A 15,491-nucleotide genomic window follows, 5' to 3' on the forward strand; every position below is an offset into this window, starting at 1 on the left:
ACCCTCCCAACTCAGCCACACCCAGCCCCTTAATTGTCTGGATGGAGAAACTGAGGCCCAGAGAGAGCAAGCATTCTGCCCAAGGTCACCTGACAACAGAATAAAACTCACACCCACAACTCCAAATCTAGTGTTCTACTCTGCTGTATCAAGGTCTTCCAGGAATGAGGATGGACAGATAGACAGAGGCCAGACACATATGCCCAAGATTAAGAAGTGACTATCTCCTGAGTGAGGTGACAAGGCCTAAGACAAGAGGAAACAGGGGAACCAGTCAAGAGGGAGCAGCAGGGAGGGCACACTGTGACCTCATGGAACTAGATGAAGTTGAATATCACAAGATTTCCTGAGGTTTCTTCCAAACAGAGGAATAAAAGGCTTTAAAAAGACATATGAATGTTGACGATAAGATTATCATTTTAGACAGAGTCCTGCTATGTAGACCTGGTTGGTCTGGAGCTCCAGGTAGACCTAGACCAGGCTGGCTTTGAATTCCCAGAAATCCACCTGACCTCCATAGGTGCCTGCACACACATGTACCTAACACACACACACACACACACACACACACTCCACCTGCCCACCCACCCTCCCTCCCATACACCACACACACAAATAAAATTAAACTAAAACTTTTCAGGTCAGGAATAGTGGAAGGAATACGTGTGTAACCTAGATACTGGAGAATAGAGACAGAATGTGCAGGAGTTCAAGGTCGTCTTCTGCTACAAGGAGAGGAGTTGGGGGCCGTCAGAGGCTATGTAAGTTCTTCTCCCAACAGAAAAAAATGTAAAATAAAATGTATTTTAGTAGAGTACTATATTAGTCAGGGTTCTCTAGAGGAACAGAACTGATACAGAGTATATACATGTATATACTCCATAGATGCCTGCACACACATGTACAAAACACACACACACACACACACACACACACACACACACGGGATTTATTAGCATGGCTTCCCAGCCGTGGTCCAATTAGTCCAACAATGGCTGTCTACTGATAGAAAGTTCCAGAATCCAGTAGTTGTTCAGTCCACAGGGCTGGCTGTCTCTGCCGGTCTTCAGTGTACAGCAGGATCCTGAAGGCTCTAATGCCAGTCAGTAAGGGAATGAACTTGCCAGTGGGAGTGAGAGCAAACAGACAAAATCCAAGTGCTTCGTTCTTCCCGCCTCTCACACAGGCTGCCACCAGGTGTGGCCCAGATTTAGAGTAGCTCTGCCCACCTCAAATGACTCAATCAAGAAAAATCCCAGCTGGGTGTGGTGGCGCACACAAGTGATCCCAGCACTCTGGGAGGAAGAGGCAGGCGGATCTCTGTGAGTTGAAGGCCAGCCTGGTCTACAAATAGAGAAGCCCTGTCTCAAAAAAAAAAGAAAAGAAAAGAAAAGAAAAGAAAAGAAAAGAAAAGAAAAGAAAAGAAAAGAAAAGAAAAGAAAAGAAAAGAAAAGAAAAGAAAATCCCTCACAGCTATACCCAGCAGCTTAGGTTTTAGTTAATTCCAGATGTAGTTTTCAAACTGACAACCCAGTGTTAGCGTTTTTGCAGCTGAGTACCTTGGCAGATCAGAGCTACAGAAAATCATACCACACAACAGATCTCATATAAAAGATTTATTGAAGGCAGGGAGATAGAGCAGAGACAGACAGACAGACATACACACACAGAGAGAACAAGAGACAGAGATAGACAAAGAAACAGAGAGTAAGAGACAAACATAGCAAAAGAGAGACAGACAAACAGACAGCCAGAGAGACTGGGAGACAGAGAGCGGCTGGTAATGGAGGGGATCTTTTAAAGGGTACTTGTGTCACATCCGGCAGCTGGTGATGACGTGGCCACTGGCGCTGAGTCGCTGTAGGCAGGTGAGGCTAACAGCCACAGTGCCATCACAGGAGCTATACCAGAGAAAGAAAACACAGTGGCTGGTAGGTAGGTCTGACTCTGTGGGTCACTGGCTTGCCACTTCCTCCTCCGTCTCTTTCCTGGCTTACAATGGCTATAAAGCCAGTGTATTAGTTACCTTTGTGTTACTTTGACAAAAGGCCAGGGCCAGGACAACTCATAGAAGACTTTATTTGTATTTATGGTTCCGGACGGATAAGAGTCCATCATAACCGGGAGGCATGGCAGCAAGCAGTATAGTGGCTGGAGCAGGGTGGTCAAGAGCTCACATCCTCACCATAGTCCTGTAGCAGAGAGAGGAAACGGAAGTAGAGTGAGCTTTCCAACCCCACCCCCACCCATGACATGCTTCCTCTAACAAGGCTGCCCCAGCTAAACCTTCCCAGACAGTGCCACTGACTGGGGACAAGTGTCCAGATGTCCCACACTGTGGGGGACTCTTCTCATCCAGAGAAACCATCACAGCCTATAGCGCCTCTCATAGGCATGTTGGGGGTCACAGGAAGCATAGGGTAGATGGTGGAGCCAGAGGCCCACGTGGATGGCTTAAAGCAAAACTCTTCTGTCTTATCAGGAAGTGATATGATTTTCTTAGGTAAGAAAGGGCAAGGGCTGGTGCCATGGAAGGGGCCTGTCAGGGTTACCCAGGCCTCCAAGAATCCCTGAGAGGGAAGAGAGAATCCAGAGGAATGACTGTTGGGCACGATGTGCCCATCAGTAGTCCTGGCATTTGGGAGGTCGAGGCAGGAGGATTTACAGCTCAAGGTTATCCGCAGCTCCGCAGGGAGGTTACCCTAGGCTGGCCTACAGGAGACTCTGCCTCAGGAAAACAATATAGTGATAATAAAAAGAACAAGTGTTGAGTGCTTGTCTTAGGCCCTGGGAGCAGAGGGTTCCATTAAGACTGGCCCCTACCTTCCACTGACAGGGGCTAGGATCTGACCCAGCTGTATAACTCAGCCCCCACTGGGCCCAGGCTGTGGCAGAAACCATCTCCTTCTAAAGGTCACATCTTTAAACCAAAAGAATGCAGCTCTGCTCACCCACACTGCACCAAACCAAGCTCATGCCTGCTTGTTTGACGGAGAAACTTCAGGGGGGAGATGTCAGAGCTTCCTACATATCGGCTCAACAGATCTGCCTCCCGAAACTGCTTCCAAAGGCGGTTGGAGGACAATTCAGGGGAAAAGAATTTAGAACACATTCTAATTAGTCCCGCTGGGACCAGGGGCCGGGGCAGTCTCCAGCCCCGAGAACCTATGACTTCTTCCCCCCGTCCAGGATGCAGCATGATCGGCCAGCCCTCAGGGTGGCCCTTTTAGGGGGCCCATGGATGTGAATTCTGGCTCCTTCCTGCCCTTTCTGGGGCCTCTGCAGTTGCCAAAGCCCGAAATTTCAGAGTGTCATCTCCAAGTGCAGAGGTGATGGGGGCGGAGTGTTCTCTGCCTTGAGGATTGGAGAAGCAGGAGCAGCCATGGCTGATGTGCCCGAGTGTCTGTGGGTGGGTGGCAGGCATGCAAAGCCCCTAATTACAGAGAAAGAGGTGCAGGCGTGTGCAGACAGGCCTCCCTGGAGCCCAGGCAGGTGGCCTCCCGAGGAGGACTTGTATTCAGCTTGGACTCTGAATACAGGAAACTGTCACGGTGGAGGAAGGGACGTTGTTATGTAACCGTGAGACCACAGCCTCTGCAAACGTGACCTTGTGTGGCTTTTCAGTTTTGGTCTCCCCAGTCTCCCCATGGGGAGGAAGGAGCACGGCACAGGGAGGTCTTTCTTCAGGACAAAATAAAAATAAAAATTAAAAAATGTGGTCCTCAGCCCCTTTGGAGTCAAAGCTTTCTGGATGGGGCTTCTAGACCCCACCTCCTCCGTTCCTCATTCAGGAGGCCCAGGTGCAGTCAAGGTTGGTGTTTTTCAGTCTTGGCAGTTGGCTCAGGTTGAGTGCCTTAGGTCTCACGGCCACACTTTAAGAACTACTAACTCAGGAATACTAGGAGCAAAAGCTGCGGGCTCTGGATTTGCCCTGTGCCCACTTCCCAAGTGTCTAAGCCTCACTTGCCTTACCCACACCACTTTGTCTCATACGGCTAAACCATTCCTCAGGGTTGGGGGTGCCTAATTACTGTTTGCAGGGACCTCGGAGATTTTCCCACAGAAGACGCAGTCTGCTCTTCCTCTGTTGCAGCTTGCTCAGAGCCACGAGGGAGCTGTCTCCAGGAAGGAGGGGCAATTTGGCTTTAAAGCACACACAGGCTAACATCCTCAGGACTCACCTGGAAAGGATGAAGGATCTTGACTGGCTGGTCTTTTTAGGGACCCTCCTATTTCCTGTGTTGGTGGGTAGCAAAGGCTCGGCTCAGGCCCAGCCTTTAGGCACCCAGGCCCCAGTAGCTCTGATCAAACTCCTCTTCATAGCTGTAGCTATTTCTTTTTCCTTCTTTTTTTTTCTCTTTCCTTTTATTTATTTATTTTTTAATTATTTTTGAGATTGTATCATGTAGCTAAGGCCAGCTTTAAAACTGTCTAAGCAGCCAAGGTTGATCTCCAAGTTCCAACTGCTCAGCCTCTATCCGCCAAGTGCTGGGATTACAGGCAAATATCCCCGTGCCCGTTTTTATGTGGTACCATGACCAGAGCCCAGGGCTTGGTGCATGCTTAGGCGAGCACTTACCAACTTGTGCTACCTTCCCAGCCCTCACGCCCATGGTCAGCTCTCATCTCAACATCCCGTTGGGCCAGGAGCATCGGATGCCCTAGGGTCTGGTTAAGGACGGGCATGGACTCTAAACAACGCAGAGGGCAGCCTGAAATGGTGAAAGATGATTCTGTCACCCTTCCGGCTCTGAAGCCCACTGTCTGTGGCTGGCTCTCTACAGTGACATGGGCTGTCCCGCCCATGGTCTTCCTTCCTCCTCATGCATCACTCATGCCAGATACACAGGTATCCAGCCTCCGTGTGCATGGCAGAGAGACAGGACAGTGAGCCAACAGCAACTCTGCTGGCAAGTCAGGGGCAAGAGCAGATGGAATACTGAAGGTCTCACTGCCTCCCACCCATCTCCTAAACCCTCGAGGTAGCCCAAAATGGCCTTGAACTTCTTTACGATCTTCCTGCCTCTACTTCCCAAGGACTGGGCCTCCTCTTCACCCTCACCTCACCATAGTGTATTTTGTCATGTGCCTGCATGTGACGGAGACAGCAGTGACACTGGCAAAGAAGTGAACTAATAAATCCTACAGCAAGCAAGAAAAAAGAGCGGGGCCAACAGAGGAGAGGGAGCCCGGGAGTGCTGAGAACCCAGCAGAAACCAGCAGCGCTTGTGGGCCCTGCCCTGGGTCCTTGTGGCTTCACACGCCTTGTTGTGGTTTGGTTAGGCCCTGTGGAAGGTGCTTGGTCCCCGGCCTGGCGCTTCTGGAAGATGATGGAACCTTGAAGAGGTAGGTTCGGCTTTCCAGTCACGGAGTTGCTCCCTTGAAGAACGTTGTGGGACTCCTGTACCTCCTCTTCCTCTCTTTCTTTTCCCGACTTTTAGAGGAGTGTTGTTGTTGTTGTTGTTTTTAACCATGTGGTCTCCATTAAGGTGCTACCACCACACCCATCCCACCACACCACACACATGCCCCAGAGGCCTAAAAGCAACAGATCAAATGCAGGAGTGACGTGCACTCTCAAATGAGGGGTCAGAGCTAGGAATATGCGTACCCCTGTACCAGGTGCCAGGGGTCCACAGGGACCCAGGGAACCCTCTCCAGTGTGCTGCCTGTGTTGACCCTCTTCTGCCTCCAGTGGCCACTGTTAGAACTGCATGCTCACCTCCAACCCGGGGAAGGTCCCTGAGATCATGGGCTGGCCCCTGCAAAGCTGTGAGCGTTTTGACTTTCTAAGCTGGGTGTCTTGGAGAGGGGGTCGTTACAGCAGTAAGATGGGGGCGTAGCCTCACAGTGACTCACCTCCACGGCCTGGGCCAGGGCCTGGGCCTTGCTGTTGGGTCAGTGAGTGACTGAAGACAGTCGTCTCAGTTTAAAAGCTGTGTGATCCCGGGCGCGTCCCTTCATGCCTCTGTACACATCTCCTTCACTGGACAAATGGCAGCGAGTAGGAGAAGGGCTCGTGGAACAGGCTGTGGAGACAGAGCTGCCTGAGTTCGGATCCTGTTTCCACTTCTTTCTAGGTGTCCAAGGGGAACTTGCTTAACTTCGCTGCAGTCTGTTACTCCTCGCTGATAAGAGGAGGGCTGTAATATTACTTATATATGTAGGCTGAGGGACTAACTAAAGTGAGCAGATATGCATAACGCGTTTCAGCAAATATTACTGGTCATCCTTAACCACAATGATCGTGCTTGTCCACTGATGAAATGATGACATTTACGCAAATGTACCCAGTAGGACCTGGCGCAGAATCGGAGATACTCTGTAAATAGTAACTCGCACCTTTATGTGTGCGTACATTGAGTATTTGTGTTTCCGTGTGTGGGTGCGTGGTGCATGCTCACTTCATAGTTCTTGGTCATATTTTTTTCACAGAACTGGAGCACATTGATTGTGCAAGACTGTCTAGCCAGCAATCCCCAGGGATCTTCCTGTCTCTGCCTCTCAGTACTGGGGCTACACTACCACACCTGGCTTTTTATGTGGGTGTAAGGCACTGTAGTTTGATCTTTATGCAGCAAGCACATCATCTATTAAGCCTTCTCCTCAGACCCAGGAACTATTATCTCTTCTTGGACACTTGCTGGGGTATGACCCTTCCTGTGCCCAAGCCCCAGGAAACAGGGCTTTCTAGAGGGATGCACTTCTCCTTGTGGCCACTGGGGGCAGCCATGAGCTAAGAGTGGCAGACTCACTGCTGACCCACTCACAAGGGCGGCCCCCTCGAGAGTGTGCAAAGGTTGAGGCTGCACGCTGTAACTCAGTTAGCAGACAGCTTGCTTAGCAAGACCGTGGGCTTGACCCTAGCACAGAGGAAAGAGACGTACGCGCCTACGTGGAAGGCAGTTTGCCTCAGCAACCCTGCGTTCACTCAACAGTACCAGCTTAGCATAAAATCCTTCCATCCCTCCATCCTCAGTTTGATGGGTGTTAGTGTGCAGCCGCATGGACCCCAGTCTCAGCTCCATCAGGAAGCTGGCTATGTGGCCTTGGGTATGTGACTTAACCTCTCTGTGTTGATGGTAGCACCCTTAGTTCTCGGAGGGGGCGCTGTTGGATGAAAAGTATAAAATGGTGCCTAGTGCCTGCTAAGTGCTATATAAATATTTGCCAGTGATAATGATAACACAGACCTTTTGTTCTTGATGGTTTTGTTCTGAAGAGCTGCCATCTTGTAAACTTCTGTGGGCAACCTCCCTACCCACATACAATGGGGGATGATGGGAACGCCGATTAGGAAGGAATTTATCCTCTCATTGCAGGAAGAATCCATCCTGGAACCTGGCATGGTGGCACATGCCTGCAGTCTCAGCATTTGAGAGGTGGGGTTGAGAAAAGCAGGAGTTCAAGGTCAGCCTGGGCCACTTGAGATTAAAACAAAACAACAACAAAAACCTGAGTGTCCTACTTCAGATACATACCTTGAATTTCAGAACTGAAGCGGTTGAGCCCTCCAGAGTCTATGAGTTCAAGGCCAGCCTGGCCTACATAGGAAGTCCTAGGCCAGTCAGAGACCTTGTCTCCGAAATATAAAAATAAAACTAAAAGGCAAAAACAACAATTACAACAATAAAAAGATCATCTTGAGGGAGTTGGGCTCAACAGTACAGCCTGACATTTCACCATGGAGGAGATGGAGGCAGGAAGGTTAGGGTTTCAAGATCAGTCTTGGCAACACAGTGCATTCAAAGCCAGCCTAGACATGAGCTCCTGCTTCCAAAAGAATGGAGCTTGGAGTAGGGTATGGTTGTACCTATCAGTGATTGCAGCATTTGGGAGGTGGAGGCAGAAGGATTTCAAAAAATAATTGCGAGGCTCAGAAAGTGAAGCTGTGCATGCCGGACAGCAGCCTGAGTTGGAAGGCGTTCCTGAAAGCTGCTCTCTGTCCTCCACAAGCCCAACATGTACTCACAGGCACAACACACACATACCCCACAAAGTAATAAAAAATTCTTCAAAAGAGCACGGTAAGGCCCTGTCTCAGAACAAGACAGCAGAGCAGCATGACAAGGAAGGCCAGCTATGTCCTGGAAAATACTTTAATGCCCTGTGCTGCCCAGGGATGGGGCTCAGCCTTCTGCTTCTAGACAGACTCTTTAGGCCCATAGAAGGAACAAGACCATGACCAGGGCATCTGGGACCCCAGGAAGACCGTCAAAGAACGTGGTGAGTCAGTGACAGGCTCACAAAAGACTCCAGCCTGGAAGGGCAGATGGTGTAGGGGAGTTTGGGTCAAATCCTTCGCCCACCGAGAACAGGGTCTGAGCAGGGCTGGGAGAAAATCCCATCTAATCCTTCCTGCTGCACCTGTGCCCGAGTCGTGCTGGGACGGCCACGGAACAGAGAGGGGATCAACACTGTCCCCACCTGTGGCCTCAGCCACAGAGGCAGCCCAGGGCTTGCCAAAGGGCTTTGGAGTCCCGAGTCCCCAGGAGCTGGCCGCTGCAGGGGGACTTGTGTATCTCAGGAGCAATGGCTTGGTACTCAGCTTCTCCTAAGAAATGTCCTTTCAACCAGGAGTCGAGGTTTCACTAGGCCAGACACAGCTTAGAGACTGACAGTCACTTCATCTCCTAGCGACCTCAGCTCAGCCCAGCCAGCAGCTACCACAAGTATCACACAGTCAGGGAAGCCAAAGCTCCAAGGCTGAAACCTTTGGCCTGAGATCATGAGCATCAGAGCCAGATAGGAAACTTGCTGCGTTTGTCTCCAGAAATGCAGTCTCTGCTTTCTAAGGTGGGAAGCTTCCAAAATGTCTCCACGATTCCCGCTTTGTTATATCAACACTCTCATTTAGTCTCCAAGGGCACGAGAGGCCTAGTGATGCACCCTAATAAATAGGATAGGAAAGCAGTGATGGGTACCATTTCCAAGGTGAGCCTCCACCAGAGCACACTGGCTTTGGCTTTTTCTTCAGAGCCCTCTATGGGACAGGCGCTGCCCTCCTGCTAGCTGAGTAGCCCAGGATTCCTTCAGGAGGAACTTAATCTCCCTAAGGGAGTGAGTCAGGAAGCAGGTGCTTTCCAGGTGAGCCCTGCGCTGATGGTAGCCCCAAACAGGCACATTGCTGCAAGCTACAAGTGGTTTAGAACCACAGTGCCCTTCTGTCCCCATACCTTGAATTCCTGACCATCCTTGTTTCATATCCCCATGTCTGGGGTGACTTGTTACACAGCACTTTTTTTTTTAACAGCATACATGGGCACACACACACCCCTCCAGAAGAACAGATAAAAAAGACAGAGTATAAAAGTCTAGGCATGGTAGTTTACACTTGTAATCCCAACACTCAGGAGAAGTAAGCAGAAAGAAAAGATGTTTGGGCCAGCCTCAGTGAGATAACAAGTGTGAGGCCACCCCACCCTACACAATTCTTAAAAACAAATAAAGTAACGGGCCAGCTAGAACCCCCTCTACACACTCTCCAAGCCAATACTCTGCTTGCTTAGATGCAGAAATAGGAATCCATGTACCCATGGTCTCACACCAGCCAGAGTACCGGCACTGCAACTGGCCCATCTCCAGATTCCCTGGAAATCCTGCTGAGAGGGGAGTGAGCAGGGCCTGTCAAACTACCCACTTGGCAGGACCACGCAGCTATAGGCCTTTGGAACTAGTATGGCCACAGTTAGACCTATTCTATTCTATAGGGACTGGCAGAGGGCTTGCCTGATGGCCTGGGTTTGACACCAGTGCCACATAGAAACAAGCATGTGATCCAGAATTTGGGTGGTAGAAGCAGGAGGATCAGAAGTTCAAGGTCATCACTGGTTACATCATAAATCTGAGACCAGCCTGAGCTATGTGAGACCCTGTCAATAAATAAAAAAGGTTGGTGGGCTATCACAGTGGTCCAAGAACGTGCCTTTTGAACCAAATGACCTGAGTTTCCATCCTTAGAAACCACATAATGGTGGAAAGGGAAAACCATCTCCAAAAGGTTATCTCCTGACCTCCACACACACACTGCAGCACGCACACACACAAAATATAAATGAATGCATGTTTTGTGCCAGATGTGGTGGCACACACCTTTAAACCCAGCACTGGAGAGGCAGAGGTAGGCAGATCTCTGTGAGTTTGAGGTCAGCCTGGTCTACAGAGTTAGTTCCAGGACAGCTAGAGCTAGAAGGACCGTGACTTCAAAAAAAAAATTAATACATTTTAAAAATATATAATATTATAATAGAAACATAATCAAGAAAAAGGGCCCAGACATCTCCCATGGACTCAAATGTGTAACTTGAAGCAGCTGGCCAGCACAGTAGTACATCCAAATAGGACATTGCTGGGTTTTGTCCCTTGAAAGCCAATCTGTCTTGTAGTGTCCTATAATCTAATGTATGAGGAGGCACAGTGCAAGGAACTATACTGACTCCTGTGTCCCAAGGCTCTTTTGTATTATTATTATTATTATTATTATTATTATTATTATTATTATTATTTAGTGGCTCTCTGTCAGCCTGAGGTCAGGGTCAGGGGATACCACAGAGCCCAGACCACAGCAGTCCCTGCCCACTGGCTGGACTGTGCTTCTCCCTCACCTCTTGATTTCCCAACCACTGGGCTCTAAATCCTCCGGACGGTCAAACGAGTCTACACAGGGCTGATGGGAATGCATCAACCCCAACCCCCTTTCTGATGTCTACGTCTTCCCTTCTGCTACCCAGCAGAGGCGAAAGACAGAGCAAACTGAACCCCCACCATAGCTTCCCCCAGCAATGGTTTCCAGTAGGTCCTTCGCAAGCGTGAATTTCTAGGTCTTAGGGCAACACAAGGCCCTAGTCTGAAAATAATAACAACAACAAAAATAAATAACTCAGGAAGCAGAGGCAGGCAGATCTCTGAGAGTTCCAGTCGAGGCCAGTCTGGCCTACAGGGTGAGTTCCGGGACAGCCAAAGCTACACAGAGAAACCCTGTCTTGAAAAACAAAAAGAACCAAAAAAAAAAATGAAAATCCAGGCACAAGGTGGCACCCAAGCTAGTCCGCAGGCTCCATACACATGAATGCACACATGAGCACAAGATGAGCCACATGCACACATTTAAGAATTTTGAAACATCATTGAAGCCGTGAATCCCAGCACAAGGCCCTCCGCAACCCCGGAATCCCTGTGAACTCACAGCTGGAACCCCTGTTAACAGCTATCCCTGACGTGTTCCTTTGTGGGGCCTATCTAGGCCACTCCAGGCAGATATGAGTTTTCAGTACCTGGCTCCCAGATCTTCTTGTGGATCTGAACAGAAAGGTCTCCTGGGCCTTGGGTGGCCTTCTAAGGCTTGGCAGGGACTGTGCTCACTTCCTGTGAAAGAGACCACAGAGTTGTGCACAGGAATGAGGGCCCAGTGTTTCCCAGAAGATTCCTGGAGGTAGCACCTAGCAGACAGTGTTCTGGCGGACTACCTGGCTCAGCCTTGACTAGCAGGATCCTGCCTGCAAGGAACGCCGTGAGCAGGAGACTGGGATCGGGGGAGGGGAAGCCCAGGCATCCCGGAAACCCCCAGAAAACTAGAGAAAGTAAAGTGAATCCATCTTTCATGTGATGTTCTGATCTTCAGCGTGGGGCGTGAACACAAACTCACACACTCAGCCAGGGCCTAACTATGCTGAGTAAGGAGAGCAGTGGAAATTCCCCAGGGCTGTGACCTTGGGAATGGCCGGGATGACCGAAATGTGCAAGCTTCTTCGAAGTTGCCCTGGAGAGAGAATCTGTAGCCAACAGGCTACATGGATACTTGTAGTCACATTTGCTTTGTTACTCTTCCTCTATTCTGGAGGTTGTTCCTTTTTTTTTTTTTTTAAGATGTATTTATTTTACGTGTATGAGTGTTTTGCTTGCATGTATGTCTGTGCACCACATGGGTGCCTGGTGCCCAGTGAGGTCAGAAAAAAGCCTTAGATTCACTGGAACGGGGGTTACAGTTGTTTGAGCGGCCATGCGGGTGCTGGGACTCAACCTGTGTCCTCTGGCCCCTTGCTCTGCAATTTTAAAGAATTATCAACATCCCAAACTAAGAAGAGTGCCTGGAGACACTGGGCCTGAATTCCTGTGCATGAAGTCTGTGGTTTCCTCCACGGGGACAGATCACAAAGTCCCTGCCACGCCCCAGTGTTATCTTCCCAAGCTCTGGCGGTGTTTTCCCTTATCTTGGAGTTAAGGGCATGTCTCTAACAAGACTGGGAAAATAGGCATGGTGGCTCATACCAGTAATCATCAACACTCAGGCAGGAGAATCAATGCAAGTTTAAGGCCACCTTCTCTTACCTAGTGAGTTCTAGAGTAGTTAGGGCAACATAATGAATTATATGAATTAAAAAAAAAATCTGGCCATGGTGGCACACGCCTTTAATCCCATCACTTGAGAGGCAGAGGCGGGTGGATCTCTATCATTTTGAGGCCAGCCTGGTCTACAGAGTGAGTTCTAGGAGAGCCAGAGCTATACAGAGTAACCCTGTATGGAAAACCAGAAAAACCAAAAACCAAAAAAAAAAAAAACAGGAAGTGGGGAAACAGAATGTGGACAGGAGTTCATTCTACTTTAGGAACTGTGGGAAAAGTATCTTCTTTGTGGAAGTGAAATTCTAAGCAGCTTTATTTTGTTGTTGCTGTTCTCCTAGGCCGAGTTTGATACTGTAGCTTAGGCTAGCTGGGAACTCACTGTACTGCTGAGGCTGGCCTGGAATTCCTCCTGCCACGGCTTGCTAAGCCACAATGTCCAGCTTCTGCAAAACATTTACTAGACAAGGTGATCCAGTTTGATTTCTGTTACTGTAATAAACACCAGGACCAAAAGCAATTTAAGGGAGGAAAGGGTTTACCTCAGCTTATATTTTCAGGTCACAGTCCATCATTGAAGGAAGTCAGGGCAATGCAAGAACCACGGGGAAACACCGTTAGCTGGTTTGCTCACTGGGTGGCTCCTGCTCAGCTGGTTTTCTTATACAGCCGAGACACGGTACCACCCATAATGGACTGGGCCCGCCCATCTCAGTTATTAGTGAAGACAGTAGCACAGGCCAGTATGAGCCATGCCGTTCTTCAGTGGGGGCTCTCTTTTCCCAGGCAGCTCTAGGGTGAAATCTGGTTGACAATCAAAAATAACCAGGACATAAGGGGCAGAGGTTACCTCAAAAGAACACAGCCCGAATGCCCTAATGAAACCTCCCTCCCTCAGCACTTCCTGTGTTCATTTGTGTCTCATCTTCTTTCCCTCTTGTGCCTACCTCCCCCCAGTCCAACACACACACACACACACACACACACACACACACACACACAGGAGCACAGGAGGCGTCTCCGAGATGAGATTTCTCCAGCATCCAGGGCCTGGAAAGGGTGTTCCCAGCTTTTCCACCTTCAAGGATTCAGAGAAAGCTTTCCTGTTCTGCTTCTCATTCTAGCAAAGGCAGAGGGCTCGAGGCCCTTGCTGAAGCTCGGTGCCAGGTCCCTCCGCTGGAAGGGCTGGCTGTTTAAGACATGGGCAGTTTTCTTGTACTGTTAGGGACACCGGCAGCAGTTCTTGGCATGCCCCGTGGCCTCCATGGTGATCAGGGCTCGGAGTTAGGGGACAGAGAGGAGAGTCTTGGCACCATTGTGGACTCCCCAGCTGGGCCAGTTTCCCAGGGGGAAGGGAATAGAAGGCAATGGTAGTAGCCAAGCCATGGTGGAGGGGAGGCGGGGCTTCTCCTGCACGCTCAGGGGAGTGACTGTAAAAGTTTCAGACTTGGAGGCAAGTAATTTTGTTCCCATAGCTTGTTGGAGAGACTCACAGCTGTCAGGCTGGGACAGGGAGAGTCAGGGTCATAGAGCGCGGCCTGGGGTCCACGCTGCTTGGAAGCGGTGGTAGTGGTGGTGAGGTCGGGAACTCCACCTGGCTGTGCAGCTTGGCTCCCCGCAGTCTACAGGAGGGCGAAGCCAGCCCTGGCTCCTGGGGCTGCGGGGAAATAATTAGTCCCTCTAAAGAGCATTGTAATCTCAGATCAAAAGGGTCTCCGAGCTGCAAAGCACTTCACAGGCGCGGGGCCAACCCTTGGAATACCCACTCCAAGGGTGGGTGCCCATCCTCCAAAGTACTATCTCGTCCTGAGCCTGGCTGGCCTAGTAAAGCTCTGTCCCCTAACACTAGGACATCACTTCACCAGCCAGCACCCACGAGGGCCAAGCACAGGCCTGCAGCCTTTCTTCTGGCGCACTCAGGCCTGAGTACTGACTCTGGATCCCTGGGACATCGCCACCTACCTTTCTTATCCTGGGTTTCTCTAGGAGGTGCTGGGGAGGGAGGGTTCGAGGGGGGGAACCGGACAAGAAGTTGCCTGGGGCCAGACACGCGGGGTAGTGTGTCGGGGCCTGGAGGAGTAGGCGCCAAGGAGGAGGGGAGCGTGGGCGTGGTCGAGTAGAGGGCGTGGTGTGAGGGTGAGGGGTGTGGCCAGAGGGTACCTCTTCAGCCCGGAAGGGACGAGAGGAGGAGCCCCAGGATCTGGAGTTTTTCCCACGTGAGAGGATCGCGCCGGATTCCTCCGGTGCGGCGGCCGCGGACTGCCCGGCGTCCGGAGGGGCTGAGATCGCTGTCCGGGTGCGCGTGGGCGGCCCGATGCGGCGGCGGCTCCGCGGGCTGTGAGCCGGGCGTCCGCCGTCGGAGCCCCGCGCGCCGCCGTGGGGACTCGCGTCCCGGGCACACGGGATGCGGGCGGCCGACTCGGGCTCGTGGGAGCGCGTCCGCCAGCTTGCGGCACACGGCCAGCCGGCTCCGTCCTGCGGGCGGGACACCGGGCCCGCTCGCGCCCCAGAGCCCGGAGCCTGCGAGCTATGCGCGGACGCTGCTGGGCCCCGAGAGCAGCAAAGAGCTGGGACAGTCCCCGATGCAGCAGATGGCTGTGGAAGCCAGGCGGGTAGGTGCTAGCGGGGTCGGCAGGGCGGCAAGGCTGCAGGCCCCGGAGTCCGGGAGCCGCCGGGACCGGGCGCGCGGGGGCGCTCGGGGCCGGGAGCTCGGAGCTGCTGGTGGCAAAGTTGTGTCTCCAAGCGCCGCTGGGTGGGTGCGGCCGGGAGGCGGCCGGGGCTAAAGGAGTTCTTCAGCTTGGGAGCTGGGGTCTCGGGAGTCGCCGTAGGCGCCCCTCCCCCAATCCAGAACCTCAAGAGGACTGCAGGGAGAAAGGTCAGGGTCATGCCTGTGAGGGTCTTGTGATCCCATGGCGCCCGCAGACTCCGCTCCCGGCTGAACTCAGAGTGTGGGAAAGGGTCTAGCCCCGTGCAAGTTGTTTGGATGGCCCCCTGGGAATTCTTCAGCTTAGGAGCTGTGTTCTTGGGCTCTCTGGCTCCCTGACTCGACCTCCCGAAAACACTACAAGGAGAGTTTAAATCCATGTTTGTCAGGGTCCTGCAAGCCAGATGCCTTCAGGGCACCTGGCAGGACCCGGAGCAAGTGTGCAGTG

General features: G+C 51.5%; 1 protein-coding gene and 2 long non-coding RNA genes across 10 annotated transcripts in view; 1 reads left to right on the forward strand and 2 right to left on the reverse strand.

Moving 5' to 3' along the window:
* The window catches only part of Kazn (kazrin, periplakin interacting protein), a 921,379-nt gene that overhangs the window by 775,933 nt on the left and 129,955 nt on the right, over positions 1-15,491 (forward strand). For 2 of the 7 annotated variants that reach the window (XM_060379133.1, XM_021630958.2), the window contains exon 1: positions 14,566-14,951. The exons of the other annotated variants lie outside the window; for them this stretch is intronic. In XM_060379133.1, coding sequence (XP_060235116.1) covers positions 14,744-14,951 — 208 coding nt within the window. In that variant the 5' untranslated portion in view covers positions 14,566-14,743. Of the gene's footprint in view, positions 1-14,565; positions 14,952-15,491 lie in introns of those variants that run through there. 7 annotated transcript variants of the gene reach the window in all.
* LOC132652946 (uncharacterized) lies at positions 1,612-9,688 on the reverse strand. Of its 2 annotated transcripts, none has more exons than XR_009590502.1 (5): positions 7,482-9,688; positions 7,194-7,360; positions 5,860-6,029; positions 2,027-2,192; positions 1,612-1,901 (listed from the first exon to the last, which is right to left on the reverse strand). It is a non-coding gene; the product is annotated as an uncharacterized LOC132652946 (long non-coding RNA). The 2 variants fall into 2 exon arrangements; XR_009590501.1 differs by having other exon boundaries at positions 7,194-7,367.
* On the reverse strand, positions 10,506-14,440 carry LOC132652947 (uncharacterized). The gene is made up of 3 exons (XR_009590504.1): positions 14,302-14,440; positions 13,833-13,996; positions 10,506-13,143 (listed from the first exon to the last, which is right to left on the reverse strand). It is a non-coding gene; the product is annotated as an uncharacterized LOC132652947 (long non-coding RNA).

The sequence above is a fragment of the Meriones unguiculatus genome, chromosome 3 (assembly GCF_030254825.1).
Source record: "Meriones unguiculatus strain TT.TT164.6M chromosome 3, Bangor_MerUng_6.1, whole genome shotgun sequence".
NCBI classification, from domain to species: domain Eukaryota; kingdom Metazoa; phylum Chordata; class Mammalia; order Rodentia; family Muridae; genus Meriones; species Meriones unguiculatus.